We start from the raw sequence: 20209 nt of genomic DNA, 5'->3' as shown, positions 1-20209 counted from the left end.
CCACCGAATCCGTACAGGGTTCGGCCTTGTCTCTTCAAGGCGTAGACGACATCCATGGCGGTGACGGTCTTTCTCTTGGCGTGCTCGGTGTATGTGACAGCATCACGGATGACATTTTCAAGAAATACTTTCAACACACCACGGGTCTCTTCGTAGATGAGACCAGAGATACGCCTGTCTCTTATACACATCTAGATGTGTATAAGAGACAGGTATAATACATACTGTACTCCAATTATCGAAATGCCCGCCATCGTGTCGGGATTGAATATTTCGACATTAATTATGTCATCATCAGCTAACTGTTCAGAAAGACACAACCTCAGTGAAAAATATAGGCCTATACATACGGTATTATATTATGCAAATGGCATGTTGATTTGAAATTGAGTGGGTACGATAGATTGGGTATGTACAGACTGTCAGATAATAAAAATGAAATGTACCACATGCAGTAAAAAAATGAGACAAGACAAACATTGTTTTCTTCTCTTTCGAACAAGTTGTGGCTCTGAAAAGAGCCTTTTGGTTTGAGATAACGAATGACACAGCTTATGCACGTTCACCACGGATACGGCGGGCCAGTTGGATGTCCTTTGGCATGATGGTGACACGTTTGGCGTGGATAGCGCACAAGTTGGTATCTTCGAAAAGACCGACCAAGTAAGCTTCGCTAGCCTCTTGAAGAGCCATGACGGCAGAACTTTGGAATCGGAGATCAGTTTTGAAGTCTTGGGCGATTTCGCGGACTAGACGTTGGAATGGGAGCTTGCGGATGAGAAGCTCGGTACTCTTCTGGTAACGACGAATCTCACGGAGAGCAACGGTTCCAGGCCTGTAACGATGAGGCTTCTTGACACCACCGGTGGCTGGAGCACTTTTACGTGCTGCCTTGGTGGCAAGTTGTTTTCGGGGAGCTTTTCCTCCGGTAGATTTACGGGCAGTTTGCTTAGTACGAGCCATTTTTAATTTCAATTTGAATTGATGTTTAGTTTCGAAAATGTCATATGCTTATATACTAAGCCAGTTTTAGAAAAACCAACATGATTGGTCAAATGGGTGCCTAAGAACACGTCCGTAAAGTATGGCGCGTTCTTTCCAAAAAGGCTTTATTGATTCAGAATAATATAGCCTTGTCAATTTGAAATGACCTTTATTCTAATTGTTCTTTGTTTAGAATTTCAAATATGGTGATATACATACAGTACTGTACTTATGTATGTAAGCTATATAGTATTTAAAGTACATGTACGTATAGTGTGTAAATGGATGGAATTAGTTGTATGGGGTTGTAGGATAATTGCTTTTGCTGGGTTATGCTTGTGTGGGCGTGTGTGATGTATAAGTATAGGAAGGTGTGTATATATGATATGTATATGCATATATGTATATATATATATATGCCTATATATATATATATATATATATATATATGTGTGTGTGTGTGTGTGTGTACATGTATAAGTTTTCAGTTTGGATGCAAATTGGTTGTTTTGTTTGCTTTATATTTTGTTTTATTCTGTTTACTTTCACTTTGGATGGGCGTTTCGAATTTGGCTTTTATTAAGTTAACCACTACTTTAAGTTTTATAGCTGTGTACTCTTTTATACATGCACTTTGGTTGATCATTTCTTTTTTTATGACTTATTAGTTAAGCATTTTTTAAAGTTCTACAATACAGGTAGTAATCTGTACGTTTTGTTTTAAGTCGCTGGAGGTATTTTTTTTTTTTTTTTTTTTTTTTAGGGCGGGGGAGGGGTTAAACGCACCTTCACATCAGTGTGCCACTTTTAAAAAATTGTAGCTTTCGAATAAATTAGCTATAATTATAAATTTAGCTATTGTATAGTGTTTTCAAGTACAGTTGTAAATTCCTGTTATAGAAGTAGGCCTAATATTTGGGTATCACGAAATTTTGGGTTATCAGTATCATTAAACTAGTTTAACACAATGAACTGAGTTTTTATTATTAAAACATTTGTATACGAAAATATAAACGGTAGTCTATTTTTCTATTATACTTATATTAATATTTCACAAATTAAAGCACAATACAATTCTGACTCATGGATTTAAAATAATTAAATTAGTTTTACAAAGTGAACTGAGTTTATACTAATAAAACAACATTTGATGTGAGAATATAACGATAGTTTATTTTTCTAATGTATACTTATATTATTATTTCAAAAATTAAAGTACTATCACGCCAAAATTGGTCCGGGGGACCGATTTTGGCCGCTAAAATTTGTCCGGAGGACCGATTTTGGTCGGCCAAAATCAGTCCTTTATTTAATAGGAAAGAGGTTCTTTGGGTTAATATAGAAGTGGGGGAACTGAAAAGGTCGACGTGCTAACTTCAATTTTACTGTCTTCCTAAAGAATGTCCAGATATATGTTCTGCTTTTTATTTTAATAATTGAATCTGAAAGAACACATTTGCAATGTATATCTTAGTTTCTTTTGGGATCTACAAGATTGGCCAGATAAAAATACAACAGAATGTACTTGCAGGCATGAGGGAATTTCTTAATGAATACTAACTTCAAAATGTATTTCTTTTTGTGGAGGATACAAACAAAATTCTAATTGCATGGGAAAACCCCTAGAAAAATAAATGCGCAGAATCGTAAATATTTGTGTTCCTACTATGAAGGCCTCAATTTTCTGCAAAAATATCCGTGGAAATCGGCTCATATTTTCAAATTGCGGCGACGGATTTCTGTGCCCATATTTTACGCTGGGAATATTTTACAGCTTCACACATCCTGATTGTATTTATTGCAAAATTAATGAAATTGCTTACCTCTCAACGAAAGAAAAGACAATTCCCTTCCTGAGAATCTCCGAGATGGCGAAATTTTTGAGACGTAAAAGGAAAAATACTGAAAAACAACAATGTTGTGGGAAACAATGGCTGGATCTCAGTAGAGATACAAAAATGATAAGCAACAGCTAAAAAGTAAACGTAAGTAAAGAGCCAGTAATAGAACCAGAGCTTTCGGACAACACTAGTCCTTCCTCAGTGGCGAGTGAGTGAGAATAGAAAAAGCTAGATGGTATAAAGTGAAAATTTCACGCAAGCATGATTGGAAACAATAGGCTGGGTGAGATTAGAATAAACAGCCTAAACAAGCAAACAGGAAGGCCAAAACTAAACTTTAGAGGCAAGCCTCAATGAATAAGCCAAATGATTTATCCAGAATAAATTGAAATGCCATTGGATTAATTTAGTGTACTGGGAGAACGTTCCTAATATTGAGTCCAAATGGTGTGGTTGTTTTAAGTAAAAGTTCCCAGTGATTCTCTTTATCTTTGCGATGTTTGTCGCTCCAACTGGCATTGTGGTCAATTGCAATCACTCTGAAATCTAAAATTGAATGACCAGCTAAATTGAAATGTTCGGCTACTGGTTGATCAAGCTTAGCATGTTCTGATAGCTGATGTATGTTGTGTCATTCTCATCCTTATATACACTATATATAAATATATATAAAAACATATACTGAAATACTATTAGGCTAGCACTCATTCTCTTTTGTTCAAATGGTGGCTCTGAAAAGAGCCGTTTGGGTTGATAGATGAACAGCTTATCCACCGAATCCGTACAGGGTTCGGCCTTGTCTCTTCAAAGCGTAGACGACATCCATGGCGGTGACGGTCTTTCTCTTGGCATGCTCGGTGTATGTGACAGCATCACGGATGACATTTTCAAGGAATACTTTCAATACACCACGGGTCTCTTCGTAGATGAGACCAGAGATACGCTTCACACCACCACGACGGGCAAGACGACGGATAGCTGGTTTGGTGATACCCTGGATATTATCACGCAACACCTTACGATGACGCTTAGCGCCTCCTTTTCCAAGTCCTTTTCCTCCTTTACCACGTCCAGACATAACGATTACTGTTAATATTCGAAGTTCGATCCGAAGTGTGATGTTGGCTAGAATTCGCTAAATAGATATAGTCTGAATACGGACGTAATATGAATTACCGAGTATTGTTCGCCAAGTCATACACTGACCTTGGGCTTTTGCATTGAATAGCGGGAGTTTTTAAAGAAGGTAGATTGCGCCAAATTCTAGACAGAGGTCTAATCAATTGCTTTTCTTTGTGTCCCTTGATATTTTTAAGCTACAGCTTCATGTTTAAATTATCTTGCTTTTCCTTTTTGGCGCGAATTTTCCACTGCGTAAAGTTTGTTGATTGATTCCTATTTGACGGTTTATAAACCATCACGAGATAGCACGGTACCTGTTCATGAAATTAGTAATATTTATTAAAATGTTGATTGCTATAAGTATATTAATCTATTGTTTTATAAACGCATATGAATATAATTCTCATCACCGCGATAACAGTTTCAATAAGTTGCACAATCATTTAAAAAAAACCCTTTGCCTTGAGCACTACTGCAGTATATTTGTGCGCTTCATAAATTTTATTAATATTATTGTTATTATTATTATTAAAACACAAATAACTTTTAGTTTTGGCTATTTAAAAAAAAAAGTTCTAGACCCAACATTGTTTATCAGACCCAAAATGTACTACAGTTAGCAGATAATAATTTTAGGCTATTTGTACTTAGACAATTTTGTGGTTGTGTGGACTTCCAATTTTACAACCATGAGTTTAAGGGTCAGATCTAGGGAACAAAAATATAATGCAGAAGTTAGAGAGTATGAATATAAACTCACATATAACCGTGGCTATACTACTTTTTGCGTAAGATAGCCCAAAACACCAAGGTAAATAGCATCCTTCTTCAAATGTTTATAGCACCCCACTAATGTCCTCCAAAACATATCAGATATAAGCTGATGTTAAAGTCATGCTGTATGAAGAGTCTAGTAATAAAATTAAACTTGCTTTTAACTGTATGCTTTGTGTCAAAACAGTCATAATATGAAATGGAAATTAATAAATCATGTAGACCCTAAGTCAAATTTATAAACGTGAAATGGAACACAATTTTACTGATTTGCATGCCTTAGATACTATTTAAGATATAAATCAGTAATTGGAGTTGTAGAATTAAGGAAAATCACTTTGGATGTGTGTATATGTATAGGCCTATACATTAGGAAAACGAAGCAAAGGAAATATTGGTATGCTACCAGATAATTTGGAATGTAAAGTACAGAAAAATACAAACCAAAAATAGTATTAGAATGCACTTAAAAGATGTGTAATATATATCTAATATATATTTAATTTAACGTAAAAAGCTATTGATCTCTTTTGTTCAAATAGTGGCTCTGAAAAGAGCCGTTTGGTTTGAGAAATACACCATCTACTTCTTAGGTTTCTTTGGAGACTTGGTAGACTTCTTGGCTTTTGGCTTCTTTGCCTTGACCTTTTTAGGAGACTTTGTCTTCTTTGGCTTGGCCGCTTTCTTTTCAGACTTTTTTGCCTTCTTTGGTGACTTAGAAGCCTTCTTCGCTGGCTTCTTAGCTTTCTTTGTAGCTGGTTTTTTAGCCTTCTTGGTCGTTTTCTTTGCTGCTTTCTTCTCTTTTTCTGCTGCTGCCTTCTTCTTAGCCTTTTCTTTCTTAGCCTTTGCAGCTGCATCTGCTTTAGCTGCAGCCTGGTTCAATTTGAACGATCCGCTAGCGCCTGTACCTTTAGGCTGGGCTAGTTTTCCGCTATCGACACCGCGTTTTAAAGCGATCTTAAGGTGGGTGTTCATGCTACCAGCATCAACCTTGTAGTTGGCTTGGATGTACTTGGCGATTGCCTGACGAGAAGAACCATTTCTTTCTTTTAAAGCACCGATGGCAGCAGTGATCATCTCAATGTAAGTTGGATGAGATGCTGGCTTTTTAGGAGCAGCCTTCTTAGCTTTGGCTTGTTCAGTCATTTTGTAAGGAACTGTTTACTAGCGACAACGAGTTTAGACGTTACTTGAACTGTAAATGCCGAAGGCGAACAAATCCGGTAATTTTATACGTTCAAAGCGGACCTGGCATGCAACACTTAATAGGATCGTTGTTGCATTGGCGCGTATTATCAAACTTCCATGCCAGGTGTATAGAAAATCATTATGATAGAAGAAAATCATTAGAGTTAACATTACAATATAGGTACTTTATATGAACTTTCATTACTTTAGTATAGGTTCCTTTTATTATGTATGTGTGTCTCAAGCCTGCTGCTTGTGTATATGTGTGTGTTTGTGAATGTTATGTATTTTATTTATTTATTTTTTCTTTGTTTTTGGTTTGTCTTTGGTTAATGTATTTCTTGTTTCAGAGTCTAGAAAAAATGTCAACAATGTAACGCTTATAGCGGTATGATCCTAATGAAATAGTGTTATAAGATGTCGGATTATTACGATATAAACACTTTGGTGTAAGTCTATGTGTTTTTCATGAAAAAAAGTGAACTAAATCACTATTCTGTAACAAAATGTGTGTCCCTTATCAAACCAGTTTTAGGGCATATAGGAAAAAGTTATTAGATTATCACTCTTTTAAAAAAAAAATGATGAGGGAAGGCGGTTTTTTCTTTGCTTTTTTTTTTAAATCGCAACAATAGATTATTTTGCTTTTGTTTTTATCGATGAGGGAGGGACTGTTTATATTTAGCTAGTAATAGTAATTATTGTATAAAAACTGGTTTAATTTTATAGTTTTTTAAAGAAAATGTATTTGAAGTCACAAAATTGCATTGTTATTTTTATGCTGTTGAAATAATTGATTAATTTTTTTAAATTTCCGTATTAATATTTCCCGAATTTTTGACGCAGGCGGGAGTGATAATCTAATAAATTTTTCTATTTGCCCTTATGTATCTTTGTAAACTTTGTGTTGTATATTTCCTTTCATTCATTGTCCACTGATGCAAAAAATGGTAGTTCCAAATGAATTATAATATCATGTCACTGTAATCAACGACAAAAGTACGTCTTGTAACAGTACATGATTAGGCTCCATAAAAAAAAATATTAGTTTATCACCCCTCCCTCATCACTTTTGAGGAAATTCTGATTTTTTTCTTTCAATCAACATACATTTTTATTTTGGACTGTCGTTTTTCCATCTTTTTTTACTTTAAAAGCTCATGATTTCTTGCAAATATGTTCACTGGTGCAACAAAAACATATATTTTAAATATAAATTCGATTCCATTCTTATGAATTTTTATATATGTGATTAACCATTGATTAACTTGTGAACATTGGTAAAATGAGGGCGAGGTTGGCAAAAAAAACCCCCAAAAATACCTCCCTCCCTCATCAGTTTTTATTCTTTGATAGGGTGATAAACTAATAATTGTTTTATGGGGCCTTACCATTATTTCGCTGAAACCCAGTTTCCATATGTTTATGTAGAGCAGAAGTGGGCATAAAAATTAGTCAGATGGCCAAAGTGAATTTCTTATTGAACACCGAGGGTCGAACCCAAACTTTGATGTTTCCAGCGAGCTTCCAAAATCCTCCAAGCACTGCTTTTACATTCTCAGTTTTATTACCATATACATATGACTGGTGTCGGGCCGTAAAAGACAAGGTTTTATAGCCAATTGATTAACGGACCGCAAACATAGGATTTTTAATTAATTGACGCGGTTTATATTTGATGTTATTGCTACATTAAAACGTATGTAATACAAAAAACTGAAATACCATTAGGCAACCACAAAAAAAAGGCGCAACCACAAAAAAGGCAAACAACCATTCTCTTTTGTGCAAATGTTGGCTCTGAAAAGAGCCGTTTGGTTTGAGGGAAGATGAGCAGTTTAACCACCGAATCCGTACAGGGTTCGGCCTTGTCTCTTTAAGGCGTAGACGACATCCATGGCGGTGACGGTCTTTCTCTTGGCGTGCTCGGTGTATGTGACAGCATCACGGATGACATTTTCAAGAAATACTTTCAACACACCACGGGTCTCTTCGTAGATGAGACCAGAGATACGCTTCACACCACCACGACGAGCAAGACGACGGATAGCCGGTTTGGTGATACCCTGGATGTTATCACGCAACACCTTACGATGACGCTTAGCGCCTCCTTTTCCAAGTCCCTTTCCTCCTTTACCACGTCCAGACATAATAATTGTTTTTAACTACTTGTTCGAAGGTAATTCGAAATGTGCTTGAAGTTTGCTGGTGTTACTTGACTTATGTAGTGTATGCGGACGTGGTATGATTACTAGCCATTAGTACGGACTTTGTAGCGGGAGTCTTGAAAGCAGTATTCAATTGTTGATTGCAAAAATTTATCAGCAAAATTTACTTGCCTTGGTTCTTTTTGAGAGGGAAAATTATTAATTGTCCTCACAAACTCTGAACTAATAAATGTAAAATGAATTGAACAATGTAAAATTTGGTTTAAAAATTTCCTACATGTATGCTGTCAACATTGAAATTGGTTTATATCGTATACAGTATTCTTCGGTTGAAGTAAGAAACCAATACTATTAGTTACCAAACATTGTGTTTGATATAATAGAAAAATAGGCCTATCTGTACAGGTAAACCCAACAAAGATTAAGGTTTTGCACCATGCGTGCCTTGATATCTCTTTGTTCCTTCCTGTCTTTCTATTAAATGCATTATTAATTTTGTTTTTAACACTTGTCTTAAAATATGAAAGTTTCCAAAGTTTGAAAATGTTAACTGCATAAATGTCAACAAAAAAAACAAAAAAACAAATGAAATATATATATATAGCATTTTGAATGTATATATGATTAGTATTATAAAATGTAATTTGAACTCCCTATAAGTCTGAAACCACATATCCATCCATACTCAACAATCAACAGATACTGTATACATTTTATGATACTAATATATACAATGAAAATGCTGTATACATTTTCTTGTTTTTTAAACAATGTTTAGTCTTCTAATGAGTATATGTAGTCGGAGTAGCTTCAACCTAGTCCTGATAAAAAGGTACACCTCCTCCATTAAACGACTTCTACAGATTGAATGCATGCACGAAACCATGTATCGTTTCGATATAATTGTGCTGGAATTATTTTTATTACAATAACAAAATAATATTGATACTGAGACTGTTTCAAAATAAAAAAAAAATAAATAAATAAAGCAAGAAGTGCATTCTATCTAGATTTGAAGCCCATTGGCTTCTATTAGTGATTGCCGATTTTCAAGAATACTTTTGCAAGCAGAGGGTGGTATGTTTTTTAGATGAGGGCTTATTCTCGAGATTAAGCCCATCCAATTACATTTTGTTGATGGATGTAATTTTCTGAAATAATGTTGAACGATGGGCTAATGGTTTATTTGTTTATATTTGTTTATATGTGAATTTGTTGAGAATATTCTAATCATAGAATGTCCTAATTGTGTTTTTATAAAGTTGATTTTATGGGGGACAAAGTACGAAATGGATGACGTTTATTGGGAAAACATTGTAGCAACGTTATGAAAACTCTAAACGTTAGGCTCGTGTTACAATGGCTTAATGAATAATCGGACTATCATACAAAGAAAGGAACACACACATGTACGCATTTTAACGGCCTTATTTCAAATCTCTTTTGTGTATTTGGTGGCTCTGAAAAGAGCCGTTTAGTTTGAGAAGATACAGTAGTTGATTAGATCTACTTGGTCTTGGCCTGGGTCTTCTTTGGCAGAAGTACAGCCTGGATGTTTGGCAGTACGCCTCCCTGTGCAATGGTCACACTTCCGAGAAGACGGTTTAACTCTTCATCGTTACGGATGGCAAGCTGAAGATGACGGGGGATGATTCTGCTCTTCTTGTTGTCACGGGCAGCGTTGCCAGCCAACTCCAAGATTTCAGCAGTCAAGTACTCGAGTACAGCAGCCATGTAGACTGGGGCACCAGCACCGACTCGAGATGCATAGTTACCCTTTCGCAAGAATCGGTGGACACGACCGACTGGGAACTGAAGTCCAGCACGGCTGGATCGGCTCTTAGCCTTTCCCTTAGCCTTTCCTCCTTTACCACGTCCAGACATTATTATATTTCGTTCTACGGTTATTTAAATCGAGAATGATACTTCTCCAACGAATAGTCACCTTTATATAGTCTGCTCAAGTGTTGTGTTTGACGTCTAGCGCTCATTGGATTAACCAATCAAAGAAAGTCCCGCTTGCCTGAGCTTCCTAGTGACCCAATCGTCTGCTATTAACCATTCCATTGTTCTATTTGGCGCGAATGTAAAGGATGTACTCCTAAATTTCAGGTACAGTATTATATCTGTCTCTTATACACATCTAGATGTGTATAAGATGATAAAGACTTATAGTCGAAAGTACTCGCTAACTCTGAAAATAAAATTTGTGGCATATATCTGATACCATCTGACTCGTTATTTACTGTATGTATATTTGCCTATACAGCATCACCTTTATTTGATATATGTGTATATATATACATATATGTGTATATATGTATATATATATATATACATATATACACATACATAGAAGTGTCCTGCATAAGTGACCAATACGGTATTTATTAATTTAATATATTGATAATTGTTTTATAGGTTTTAAGAGTATCTATATTGAAAGGTCTGTCACTACTGGAATGTTTTCTAAATAAATAAAAATTAGGGTTGAAATAGTATATATTTCTGCATTTTAAGACGTCCTTTTATGTTTTGTTGTATAAAATGAGACCCTTAATATTACCCCACAACTGTCGAAATAATCGTAATTTTGATTTTGTGATAGCCTTGTATGAGAGAGTAAGTTTGAATCTTTGATTTTCGTTTTATAGAAATAACAATTTTTATTATTTACCACTCTCTATACCACTGACGGTGTACGGTAAGAATGGCCCCGGAAAAAATTCCCCCGGTGAAAATTGCCCCAAATGACAGGTAGGTCAAAATGGCCCCAAAAACTGATTTTAAAAAAATCATTATATGCATTATTTTTAACTGAAATAATTTAGTTTTTAAAAGGAATCTAGCATCAAATAAATTGCCATTTACATTTCACTTTTTGCAGGAATTACATATTCAATGAAAAAATATTTAAAAATTAAAAAAAAGCCATGAATAACACTTTTAATTTGTTTTTTCATTTAAATGTTAAAATGTTAAGAGCTGCATCGGCAAACGTATATATAAATAAAAACTCGGTGTTTAGTATTGCCAAAAATAGTTTATTGAGTACACGAAAGTTTTCGGGCATCGCCCTTCATCAGGTATACGTACAGATACAAAATAGTTACCCTATATATCTTTTGTATTATTGCGATCCTATGTCTCTTCTATGTATATGGGTATGTGTATAATATGTATATGATACGTGATTTCCCTGTTCTTTGCAATTATTACTGTTAATGTATTTTTAATGTTTTGTATGTTTTATCTTCTTATTTGGAGGTTTTTACGATGAATAAACATATAAATAAATTGTTTCCCATGACGCAAAATGGAGCCAGGTAGCCTTTTAACACACATAAATGATGAATTTATGAACCTATTTGTTTGCCTGTCTCTTATACACATCTAGATGTGTATAAGAGACAGCTTCCAGTGACTGGAAGTGTTTCTATCATTTTCGCTGTAAACTGATGGGCAGACACTTTTTAAATACAATAATTTCTATTTTCAAGTTGATAACTTTTAAGTTACTTCAAAATAGGAGAGTCAATTTCAACAAAATATTTTTTATGATGTTTTTTTTTTTGGTATTTAACACGGGACAATACATCTTTAACTACATGCAGTTTATGTTTATAGAAAATTAATCATTGTGAAGATAGCAGAAGACTATAATCAAATTAGTATACTGAATACATATAGGCCTACTATTTACATGCATTGGTTTTATTATTCGGCCATACTGTACAGTATTACGTTTTTACTCACCTTGGAAATTTCATTGCCATGTACAACTAATTTTGGGCGTGTGCTAGCTATATTGTTGAATAAAACAATGTTAGGCGTTGCAAAATAGGAGCTAGAATAATAGGTTCTTTGATAAGGCCTGCTATACCGTTCATACAGCCCGCTTGGAATAATTATTTTCAATTCAATAAATCGCGCGTTTTTAATATCCAATAGAAAGCCTTGAGTAGTAGCCTAGGTAACGTGAAGTCCTACTTTGCATATCTCACTCTATAAATACCTGTCTCTTATACACATCTAGATGTGTATAAGAGACAGGNNNTGAGGGATGTTCATGATTTATTTTAGATCTAAGTTGTATTTTCTTTAGTTAAGTTCTTTCATTTGTTTAGCTTTAAGTTGTTGTTTTACTCTTTGTTCATAAGTTCTTTCATTTGTTTAGCTTTAAGTTGTTGTTTTTTACTATTTGTTCATTAGTTTAAGTTTGACTGCGCCACTTTCTTGTGTGCTGCCACTGATGTAAAAGTGTAATGTCAATAAATATTATTATTATTAAAGCAAGAAGTGCATTCTATCTAGATTTGAAGCCCATTGGCTTCTATTAGAGATTGCCGATTTTCAAGATACTTTTGCAAGCAGAGGGTGGTATGTTTTTTAGATGAGGGCTTATTCTCGAGATTAAGCCCATCCAATTACATTTTGTTGATGGATGTAATTTTCTGAAATAATGTTGAACGATGGGCTAATGGTTTATTTGTTTATATTTGTTTATATGTGAATTTGTTGAGAATATTCTAATCATAGAATGTCCTAATTGTGTTTTTATAAAGTTGATTTTATGGGGGACAAAGTACGAAATGGATGACGTTTGATGGGAAAACATTGTAGCAACGTTATGAAACTCTAAACGTTAGGCTCGTGTTATAATGGCTTAATGAATAATCGGACTATCATACAAAGAAAGGAACACACACATGTACGCATTTTAACGGCCTTATTTCAAATCTCTTTTGTGTATTTGTTGGCTCTGAAAAGAGCCGTTTAGTTTGAGAAGATACAGTAGTTGATTAGATCTACTTGGTCTTGGCCTGGGTCTTCTTTGGCAGAAGTACAGCCTGGATGTTTGGTAGTACACCTCCCTGTGCAATGGTCACACTTCCGAGAAGACGGTTCAACTCTTCATCGTTACGGATGGCAAGTTGAAGATGACGGGGGATGATTCTGCTTTTCTTGTTGTCACGGGCAGCGTTGCCAGCCAACTCCAAGATTTCAGCAGTCAAGTACTCGAGTACAGCAGCCATGTAGACTGGGGCACCAGCACCGACACGAGATGCATAGTTACCCTTTCGCAAGAATCGGTGGACACGACCGACTGGGAACTGAAGTCCAGCACGGCTGGATCGGCTCTTAGCCTTTCCCTTAGCCTTTCCTCCTTTACCACGTCCAGACATTATTGTATTTCGTTCTACGGTTATTTAAATCGAGAATGATACTTCTCCAACGAATAGTCACCTTTATATAGTCTGCTCAAGTGTTGTGTTTGACATCTAGCGCTCATTGGATTAACCAATCACAGACAGTCCCGCTTGCCTGAGCTTCCTAGTGACCCAATCGTCTGCTATTAACCATTCCATTGTTCTATTTGGCGCGAATGTAAAGGATGTACTCCTAAATTTCAGGTACAGTATTATATTATATAATTAATATGTACAGTAGCAACATTATATTAATAAGTACAGTAATTAAAATAGTCAATTAGGTTAAGAATACATTGGCTGGTATAAAATACATAAAAACTTGCTAAAATTAAGTAAAAATGTAAAGGATTGATGTGTATAAGAGACAGGTCCAGACATAATAATTGTTTTTAACTACTTGTTCGGCAAAGTCTGTCTCTTATACACATCTAGATGTGTATAAGAGACAGATATATACATATATACACATACATAGAAGTGTCCTGCATAAGTGACCAATACAGTATTTATTAATTTAATATATTGATAATTGTTTTATAGGTTTTAAGAGTATCTATATTGAAAGGTCTGTCACTACTGGACTGTTTTCTAAATAAATAAAAATTAGGGTTGAAATAGTATATTTTTCTGCATTTTAAGACGTCCTTTTATGTTTCGTTGTATAAAATGAGACCCTTAATATTACCCCACAACTGTCGAAATAATCCTAATTTTGATTTTGTGATAGCCTGGTATGAGAGAGTAAGTTTGAATCTTTGATTTTCGTTTTATAGAAATAACAATTTTTATTATTTACCACTTTCTTTACCACTGACGGTGTATGGTAAGAATGGCCCCGGTGAAAATTTCCCCAAATGACAGGTAGGTCAAAATGGCCCCAAAAACTGATTAAAAAAAAATCATTATATGCATTTTTTTAAACTGAAATAATTTAGTTTTTAAAAGGAATCTAGCATCAAATAAATTGCCATTTACATTTCACTTTTTGCAGGAATTACACATTCAATGAAAAAATATTTAAAAATAAAAAAAGCCATGAATAACACTTTTAATTTGAATGTTAAAATGTTAAGAGCTGCATTGGCAAACGTATATATATAAATAAAAACTCGGTGTTTAGTATTGCCAAAAATAGTTTATTGAGTACACGAAAGTTTTCGGACATCGCCCTTCATCAGGTATACGTACAGATACAAAGTATACAAAGTTACCCTATATATCTTTTGTATTATTGCGATCCTATGCCTCTTCTATGTATATGGGTATGTGAATAATATGTATATGTATTTGATACGTGATTTCCCTGTTCTTTGCAATTATTTCTGTTAATGTATTTTTAATGTGTTTTGTATGTTTTATCTTCTTATTTGGAGGTTTTTACGATGAATAAACATATAAATAAATTGTTTCCCATGACGCAAAATGGAGCCAGGTAGCCTTTTAACACACATAAATGATGAATTTATGAACCCATTTGTTTGTCATAATATGTTCAGAATACAATATTTAGACTAAATAAAAAACATGCACATATTATATACGTACATTGCACACAAATCTCTTTTGAACTTTTGGTGGCTCTGAAAAGAGCCGTTTGGTTTGAAATTGCGCCGTCATATTTACTTGGAGCTGGTGTATTTGGTGACAGCTTTGGTGCCTTCAGAGACGGCATGTTTAGCCAATTCACCGGGCAGCAAAAGACGAACAGCAGTTTGAACTTCTCTGCTGGTGATGGTGGATTTCTTGTTGTAGTGAGCAAGACGAGATGCTTCACCAGCAATACGTTCGAAGATATCGTTGACGAAGCTGTTCATGATTCCCATGGCTCTGCTGGAGATACCAGTGTCTGGGTGAACTTGCTTCAAGACTTTGTAGATGTAGATGCTGTAGCTCTCCCTTCGCTTTCGTTTTCTTTTCTTGTCGCCAGTTCTGACGGCTTTAGCCTTACCGGCCTTTTTGGCAGCTTTTCCTGAAGTTTTTGGTGGCATGATTTTCTTTGTAGTCGACGTACAGACAAATGACAACCCGGAAAGCCAGCACGTTATTTATAGAGTAGATATGCAAAGTAGGGCTTACCGCTATGCCGTTTTATCTCAAAGCGTCCTATTGGTTGTTGAAAGCGCGCGATTTATTGAATAGGTGACTATAAGTTTATGTGGCTTTTTAACCAATGTGGCTCCTGCCTAAAATGCGGGCAAAATGTTCCTAAAATCACACGCGCAATTGTACACGGACCAAGGGCGGATCCAGAGATGTCTAAAAAGGGGAGGGAGGCGAAAGTTGGTACGATCGAGACAATACTACCTTAGGGTGTCCGGGGAAATTCCCCCACGAAATGTTTGTGTTCTAGACGCCCGAAAATACCATTTGAGGCGTTCTGGGTTATCATTTTTTTTTAACCTCCTGGTGGTCGTATGTAGTTGGTACACTGGTATTTTTACCATTATATCTACCAAACTATTTAAAAGTATGTATTTAATAAGTGGCTACCAAATTAAACCAACCAGATTAGTAATATCTGTTCAGAACTTCCAGAGAGATACAACCTCAAACAACTACATCAATCAGATATTATAAACTCCTCTTTGCCCAAATAAGTCATTTTACATATTATTATATGCATTTTAGAGTGTAGTTATTAAGTTAATAGGTGAACCCAATACGACATTTACTTTGCAATATTCGAATATTATTTTTATTACCTTTTACTATACAGCATATGCAACTTTGAAACGCCTATGGTTTATCGTGGGCGAATGTCCCTGCCTAGTTCAATGGGGCCGCCCGAAGGACAACTAAACAGCTCTCTTCTAGTAGGGCCACGTCATTACGGTCGAGTAAAAACACCTAAAACTACCAAGTTAAAAAAAATGTAATCCCAGGATCACGATTGCTGTCTGTGTTTTGAGAATCTTGTGGGTGTCTATCTTGGGGAAGTGATAAAAAAAATAATACAATATTTGGCTCAGAGTGCGTCTTCCAAAAACCGAAAGGCCCACTGATTAATCTCAGATAAGATAGCATAATACATACTCCAATTATCGAAATGCACGCCATCGTGTCTGGATTCAATATTTCGACATTAATGATGTCATCATTAGCTAAGTGCCTACTAAATTAAACCAACCGGGTTAGTAATAACTGTTCAGAAAGATACATAACCTCAGACAACTACATTAATCTATAGGCCTATACATACAGTACTGTATTATGCAAATGACATGTTGATTTGAAATTGAGGGGGTACGATACTGTACTTTCCCCATTATACCACGGAGGAAATGATAATTATACAGAATATACAGTACTATGAACACGGTCACCAGTAATCACCATATGAGTAGGACCTAGTGTGTGAAAGCTCCTACCTGTGTCTTAACAGGTGAACAGTTAAACTACATTGTTCCCTGGTCTTAACCAACACCCCTATTGTGAAATTGATCATTCCTTTGTTAATGGTTCAGTATTTCTTCCTGACATCATTTCTGATTACCATAAAAGATTATACAGTATTGTCTTTTGAAAAGGATATCTGTTTACGCATTTATATATTTAAAAAAATACAAGCTTGCCAAATTGTTTGTCCTCGTCAGTGTACAGTATAATTCATTGAATGTTTCAAATGACAATGTAGATTTGAAATTAGGTATGTAGACTGTCAGATAATAAAAATGAAATGTACCACATGCAGTAAAAAAAAAATGAGACGACAAATATTGCTTTCTTCTCTTTCGAACAAGTTGTGGCTCTGAAAAGAGCCTTTTGGATTGAGATACTGTAACGGATGACACAGCTTATGCACGTTCACCACGGATACGACGGGCCAGTTGGATGTCCTTTGGCATGATGGTTACACGTTTGGCGTGAATAGCGCACAAGTTGGTATCTTCGAAAAGACCGACCAAGTAAGCTTCGCTAGCCTCTTGAAGAGCCATTACAGCAGAACTCTGGAATCGGAGATCGGTTTTGAAGTCTTGAGCGATTTCTCGGACTAAACGTTGGAATGGGAGCTTGCGGATGAGAAGCTCGGTGCTCTTCTGGTATCGACGGATCTCACGGAGAGCGACGGTTCCAGGCCTGTAACGATGAGGCTTCTTGACACCGCCGGTGGCTGGAGCACTTTTCCGTGCGGCCTTGGTGGCAAGTTGTTTTCGGGGAGCTTTTCCTCCGGTAGATTTACGGGCAGTCTGCTTAGTACGAGCCATTTCTATTTTTCAATCTGAATCAATGTCAAATTTCAAAATGTCGTGTGCTTATATAGTAAGCCGGTTTTAGAACAACCAACGTGATTGGTCAGTTGTGTGCCTAATAACACGTCCGTAAAGTATGGCGCGTTTTTTCCAAAAGGTTTTGTTGTTTCAAAACAATCATACATAGAGGAAATAGTTTCGATATAGCCTTGTCAGTTTTTTTAGAGTGTCCATTAATGTAATTGTTCTTTGCTTGGAATTTCAAATTTGATGATTTACATACTGTACTCCTATCTTAAAATATTTCGCTATAGTACCGCACTGTAAGTGTTTTAAGCACAACAGTAAATTCCTGATATAGAAGTACTCATTCTTTTCTGTTAGCATATGTATATTCAATTTGTAGTACTGTACTCATAGATAGGTATTACTAAATTATGAGTTTAATAAAAAGGATCACAGTTGCAGAACAGTAACCCATTTTTGCAGTATAAACTTACAATAGACCTTTCCGGAGTGTCAATCAAACTTAACAACTGACTAATCAGAACAGCGCTAGGAATACGCGCGCGACTCACAAACACACGTGTTGTCCCACAAACGCACGTGTTCGCGTATGTTTTAACACTGTCGTCTTGTGGGACCTTAGCAACAATATCCAAGGGGCGGGGCTTAGCGGAAAGGTCCATTACAACAAATACATTACCCACTGTCATGTAGATTGTATTGCTTAATCACTTAGAAATTACGCACAAAATAAGAACAAATTGAGTTAAAATTTAAAATGAGGTTTTTATTTAAAACAACCTTATTCGCAGTAGATGTGACTATATAACACCCTCTATACAGTACAGTGATATACTGATACACAATATTAATGTTTTGTGTTTAAAAAGTGTAAAATTAAGAACAGAATTAGAACATTTTGCTCATGATAATCGTCAAAAAATATGAACACTGCCTGGGCTAAATGTTACTGGTTCTTATAAAAAAAAAGTGTACACGATGAAATGTAGTGCTTATGATATTTGGGAATTACGAAATTAGTACGTGTGCACTGTAATTGGATTTGGCCGAAAGATTGGACAAAATGATTATAGTATGTTGGAATAAGTTGATTCGATTAGAAACGTAAAATCAATTGGTAATGTCTTGCATAAAAGATTTAAAAAATATTCCGCCATTTTGTAATTTCTATTTCAATTTCTATTTTTATATTCAATTATTTGAATGCACAATAAATATCAATATACAGTCAATCAATATGAATAAATAAATATACAGCATATATACAGTTAATAAGTCATTATATTGTGTGATACCATTAGGCAAGCAATCATTCTCTTTTGTTCAAATGGTGGCTCTGAAAAGAGCCGTTTGGTTTGAGGGAAGATGAATAGCTTATCCACCGAATCCGTACAGGGTTCGGCCTTGTCTCTTCAAGGCGTAGACAACATCCATGGCTGTGACGGTCTTTCTCTTCGCATGCTCGGTGTATGTGACAGCATCACGGATGACATTCTCTAGGAATACTTTCAATACACCACGGGTCTCTTCGTAAATGAGACCAGAGATACGCTTCACACCACCACGACGAGCAAGACGACGGATAGCTGGTTTGGTGATACCCTGGATGTTATCACGCAACACCTTACGATGACGCTTAGCGCCTCCTTTTCCAAGCCCTTTTCCTCCTTTACCACGTCCTGACATATTGATTATAACTGTTTGCTCGAAGGTAATTTCGAAATGTGCTAGAAGTTTGCTGGCGTTGCTTGATTTATTTAGTGTATGCGGACGTAATATGATTACTAGCGTTTGTACAAGTAAGTTCTCAATAAAAGATAGGTATATCTTCCTTTGTTCTCTCTCAGAGGGAAAATCACTATTGTTGTGTTAACAAATTCGATCATAGAACTATTAAATGTATAATTAATTAATTTGTTGCTGTCAACATTCATTTGGTTAATACCGTAATGCATAATGTTTTTGTCCTAATGTCATTTTAATAACTAAGAATTGATTTTATACATAACAAAAATAGGCAAACCTAACAAGGATTACGGTTTTGCTCCATGCGTGTCGTGAAACCCCTTTCTTCCAATCCTTCTGTTAAAAATTCAGTATTCAATTTGTTAACACTTGTCTTAAAGTATGAAAGTTGTTAAAGTTAATAAAAACAAAGTAATATACAGCATTTTGATTGTTTATTATTAGTATTATAAAATGTAGTTAAACTCTGAAAATAAATCTGAAACCACATATCCATCCATCAATAACATTGAAATTTCACATAACCGTTTCCTCCCAAAATTTTAATATTTAAAAAAAATATCCATGGATCCTAAAATACAATGAACGAGAGAGAGGTGGTCAAATGTAGTTGTAGATGGTCTTAGTATTTATAATTGCTGTATAACGATTTATTCAAAAGTTTGAATGTTAGTTTTTTGTTGTTTTTTTTTACAATCAATCACTCATATGATACAGACCTAAGGCTTACATAAAATACTAAAATACAGATGTATTATGTTTGCATAGTAAGGTATATGTATATATGTATAAATATATATATATATATTTAACTTCTATACTATATATATATATACCGTACTATATACGGTATATATATATATATACTATAAAGAAGAAAGAAAAACAGGAAACGGAGTAGACTTTAGAACACTATTTTATTACAACATGAATATTTCGACCTGACCTCAGGTCCT

General features: G+C 35.2%; 5 protein-coding genes and 1 pseudogene across 5 annotated transcripts in view; all 6 read right to left on the bottom strand.

The window, feature by feature from the left end:
- The window catches only part of LOC117107498, a 9597-nt gene extending 5682 nt beyond the window's left edge, over window positions 1-3915 (bottom strand). Inside the window, exons 1-3 of the mRNA XM_033249195.1 lie at window positions 3611-3915; window positions 1881-1892; window positions 635-988 (exon numbers count right to left, since the gene is read on the bottom strand). Coding sequence (XP_033105086.1) covers window positions 635-988; window positions 1881-1892; window positions 3611-3903 — 659 coding nt within the window. The 5' untranslated portion in view covers window positions 3904-3915. The remainder of the gene's footprint in view (window positions 1-634; window positions 989-1880; window positions 1893-3610) is intronic.
- A 1345-nt stretch (window positions 3916-5260) lies between these two features.
- On the bottom strand, window positions 5261-5911 carry LOC117107490 (histone H1.1, embryonic-like). The gene has a single exon (XM_033249189.1). It carries the CDS (start codon window positions 5865-5867, stop codon window positions 5304-5306), a length of 564 nt encoding a protein of 187 aa, XP_033105080.1. The 5' UTR covers window positions 5868-5911; the 3' UTR covers window positions 5261-5303.
- A 1182-nt stretch (window positions 5912-7093) lies between these two features.
- On the bottom strand, window positions 7094-19212 carry LOC117107497 (annotated as a pseudogene).
- On the bottom strand, window positions 9514-9966 carry LOC117107493 (late histone H2A.2.2-like). The gene has a single exon (XM_033249192.1). It carries the CDS (start codon window positions 9959-9961, stop codon window positions 9584-9586), a length of 378 nt encoding a protein of 125 aa, XP_033105083.1. The 5' UTR covers window positions 9962-9966; the 3' UTR covers window positions 9514-9583.
- Window positions 11101-17070, bottom strand: LOC117107494 (histone H2B, gonadal-like). The gene is made up of 2 exons (XM_033249193.1): window positions 14761-17070; window positions 11101-11441 (listed from the first exon to the last, which is right to left on the bottom strand). Exon 1 carries the CDS (start codon window positions 15276-15278, stop codon window positions 14910-14912), a length of 369 nt encoding a protein of 122 aa, XP_033105084.1. The 5' UTR covers window positions 15279-17070; the 3' UTR covers window positions 11101-11441; window positions 14761-14909.
- Window positions 12721-13298, bottom strand: LOC117107491 (late histone H2A.2.2-like). The gene has a single exon (XM_033249190.1). The coding sequence runs from the start codon at window positions 13261-13263 to the stop codon at window positions 12886-12888; it is 378 nt and encodes a 125-aa protein (XP_033105081.1). The 5' UTR covers window positions 13264-13298; the 3' UTR covers window positions 12721-12885.
- Window positions 19213-20209: the final 997 nt, after the last annotated feature.

The sequence above is a fragment of the Anneissia japonica genome, unplaced genomic scaffold (assembly GCF_011630105.1).
Source record: "Anneissia japonica isolate Jap-2015-1 unplaced genomic scaffold, ASM1163010v1 scaffold284800_len683186_cov164, whole genome shotgun sequence".
Lineage (NCBI taxonomy): Eukaryota > Metazoa > Echinodermata > Crinoidea > Comatulida > Comatulidae > Anneissia > Anneissia japonica.
This window is presented reverse-complemented; position numbering and strand designations above follow the sequence as displayed.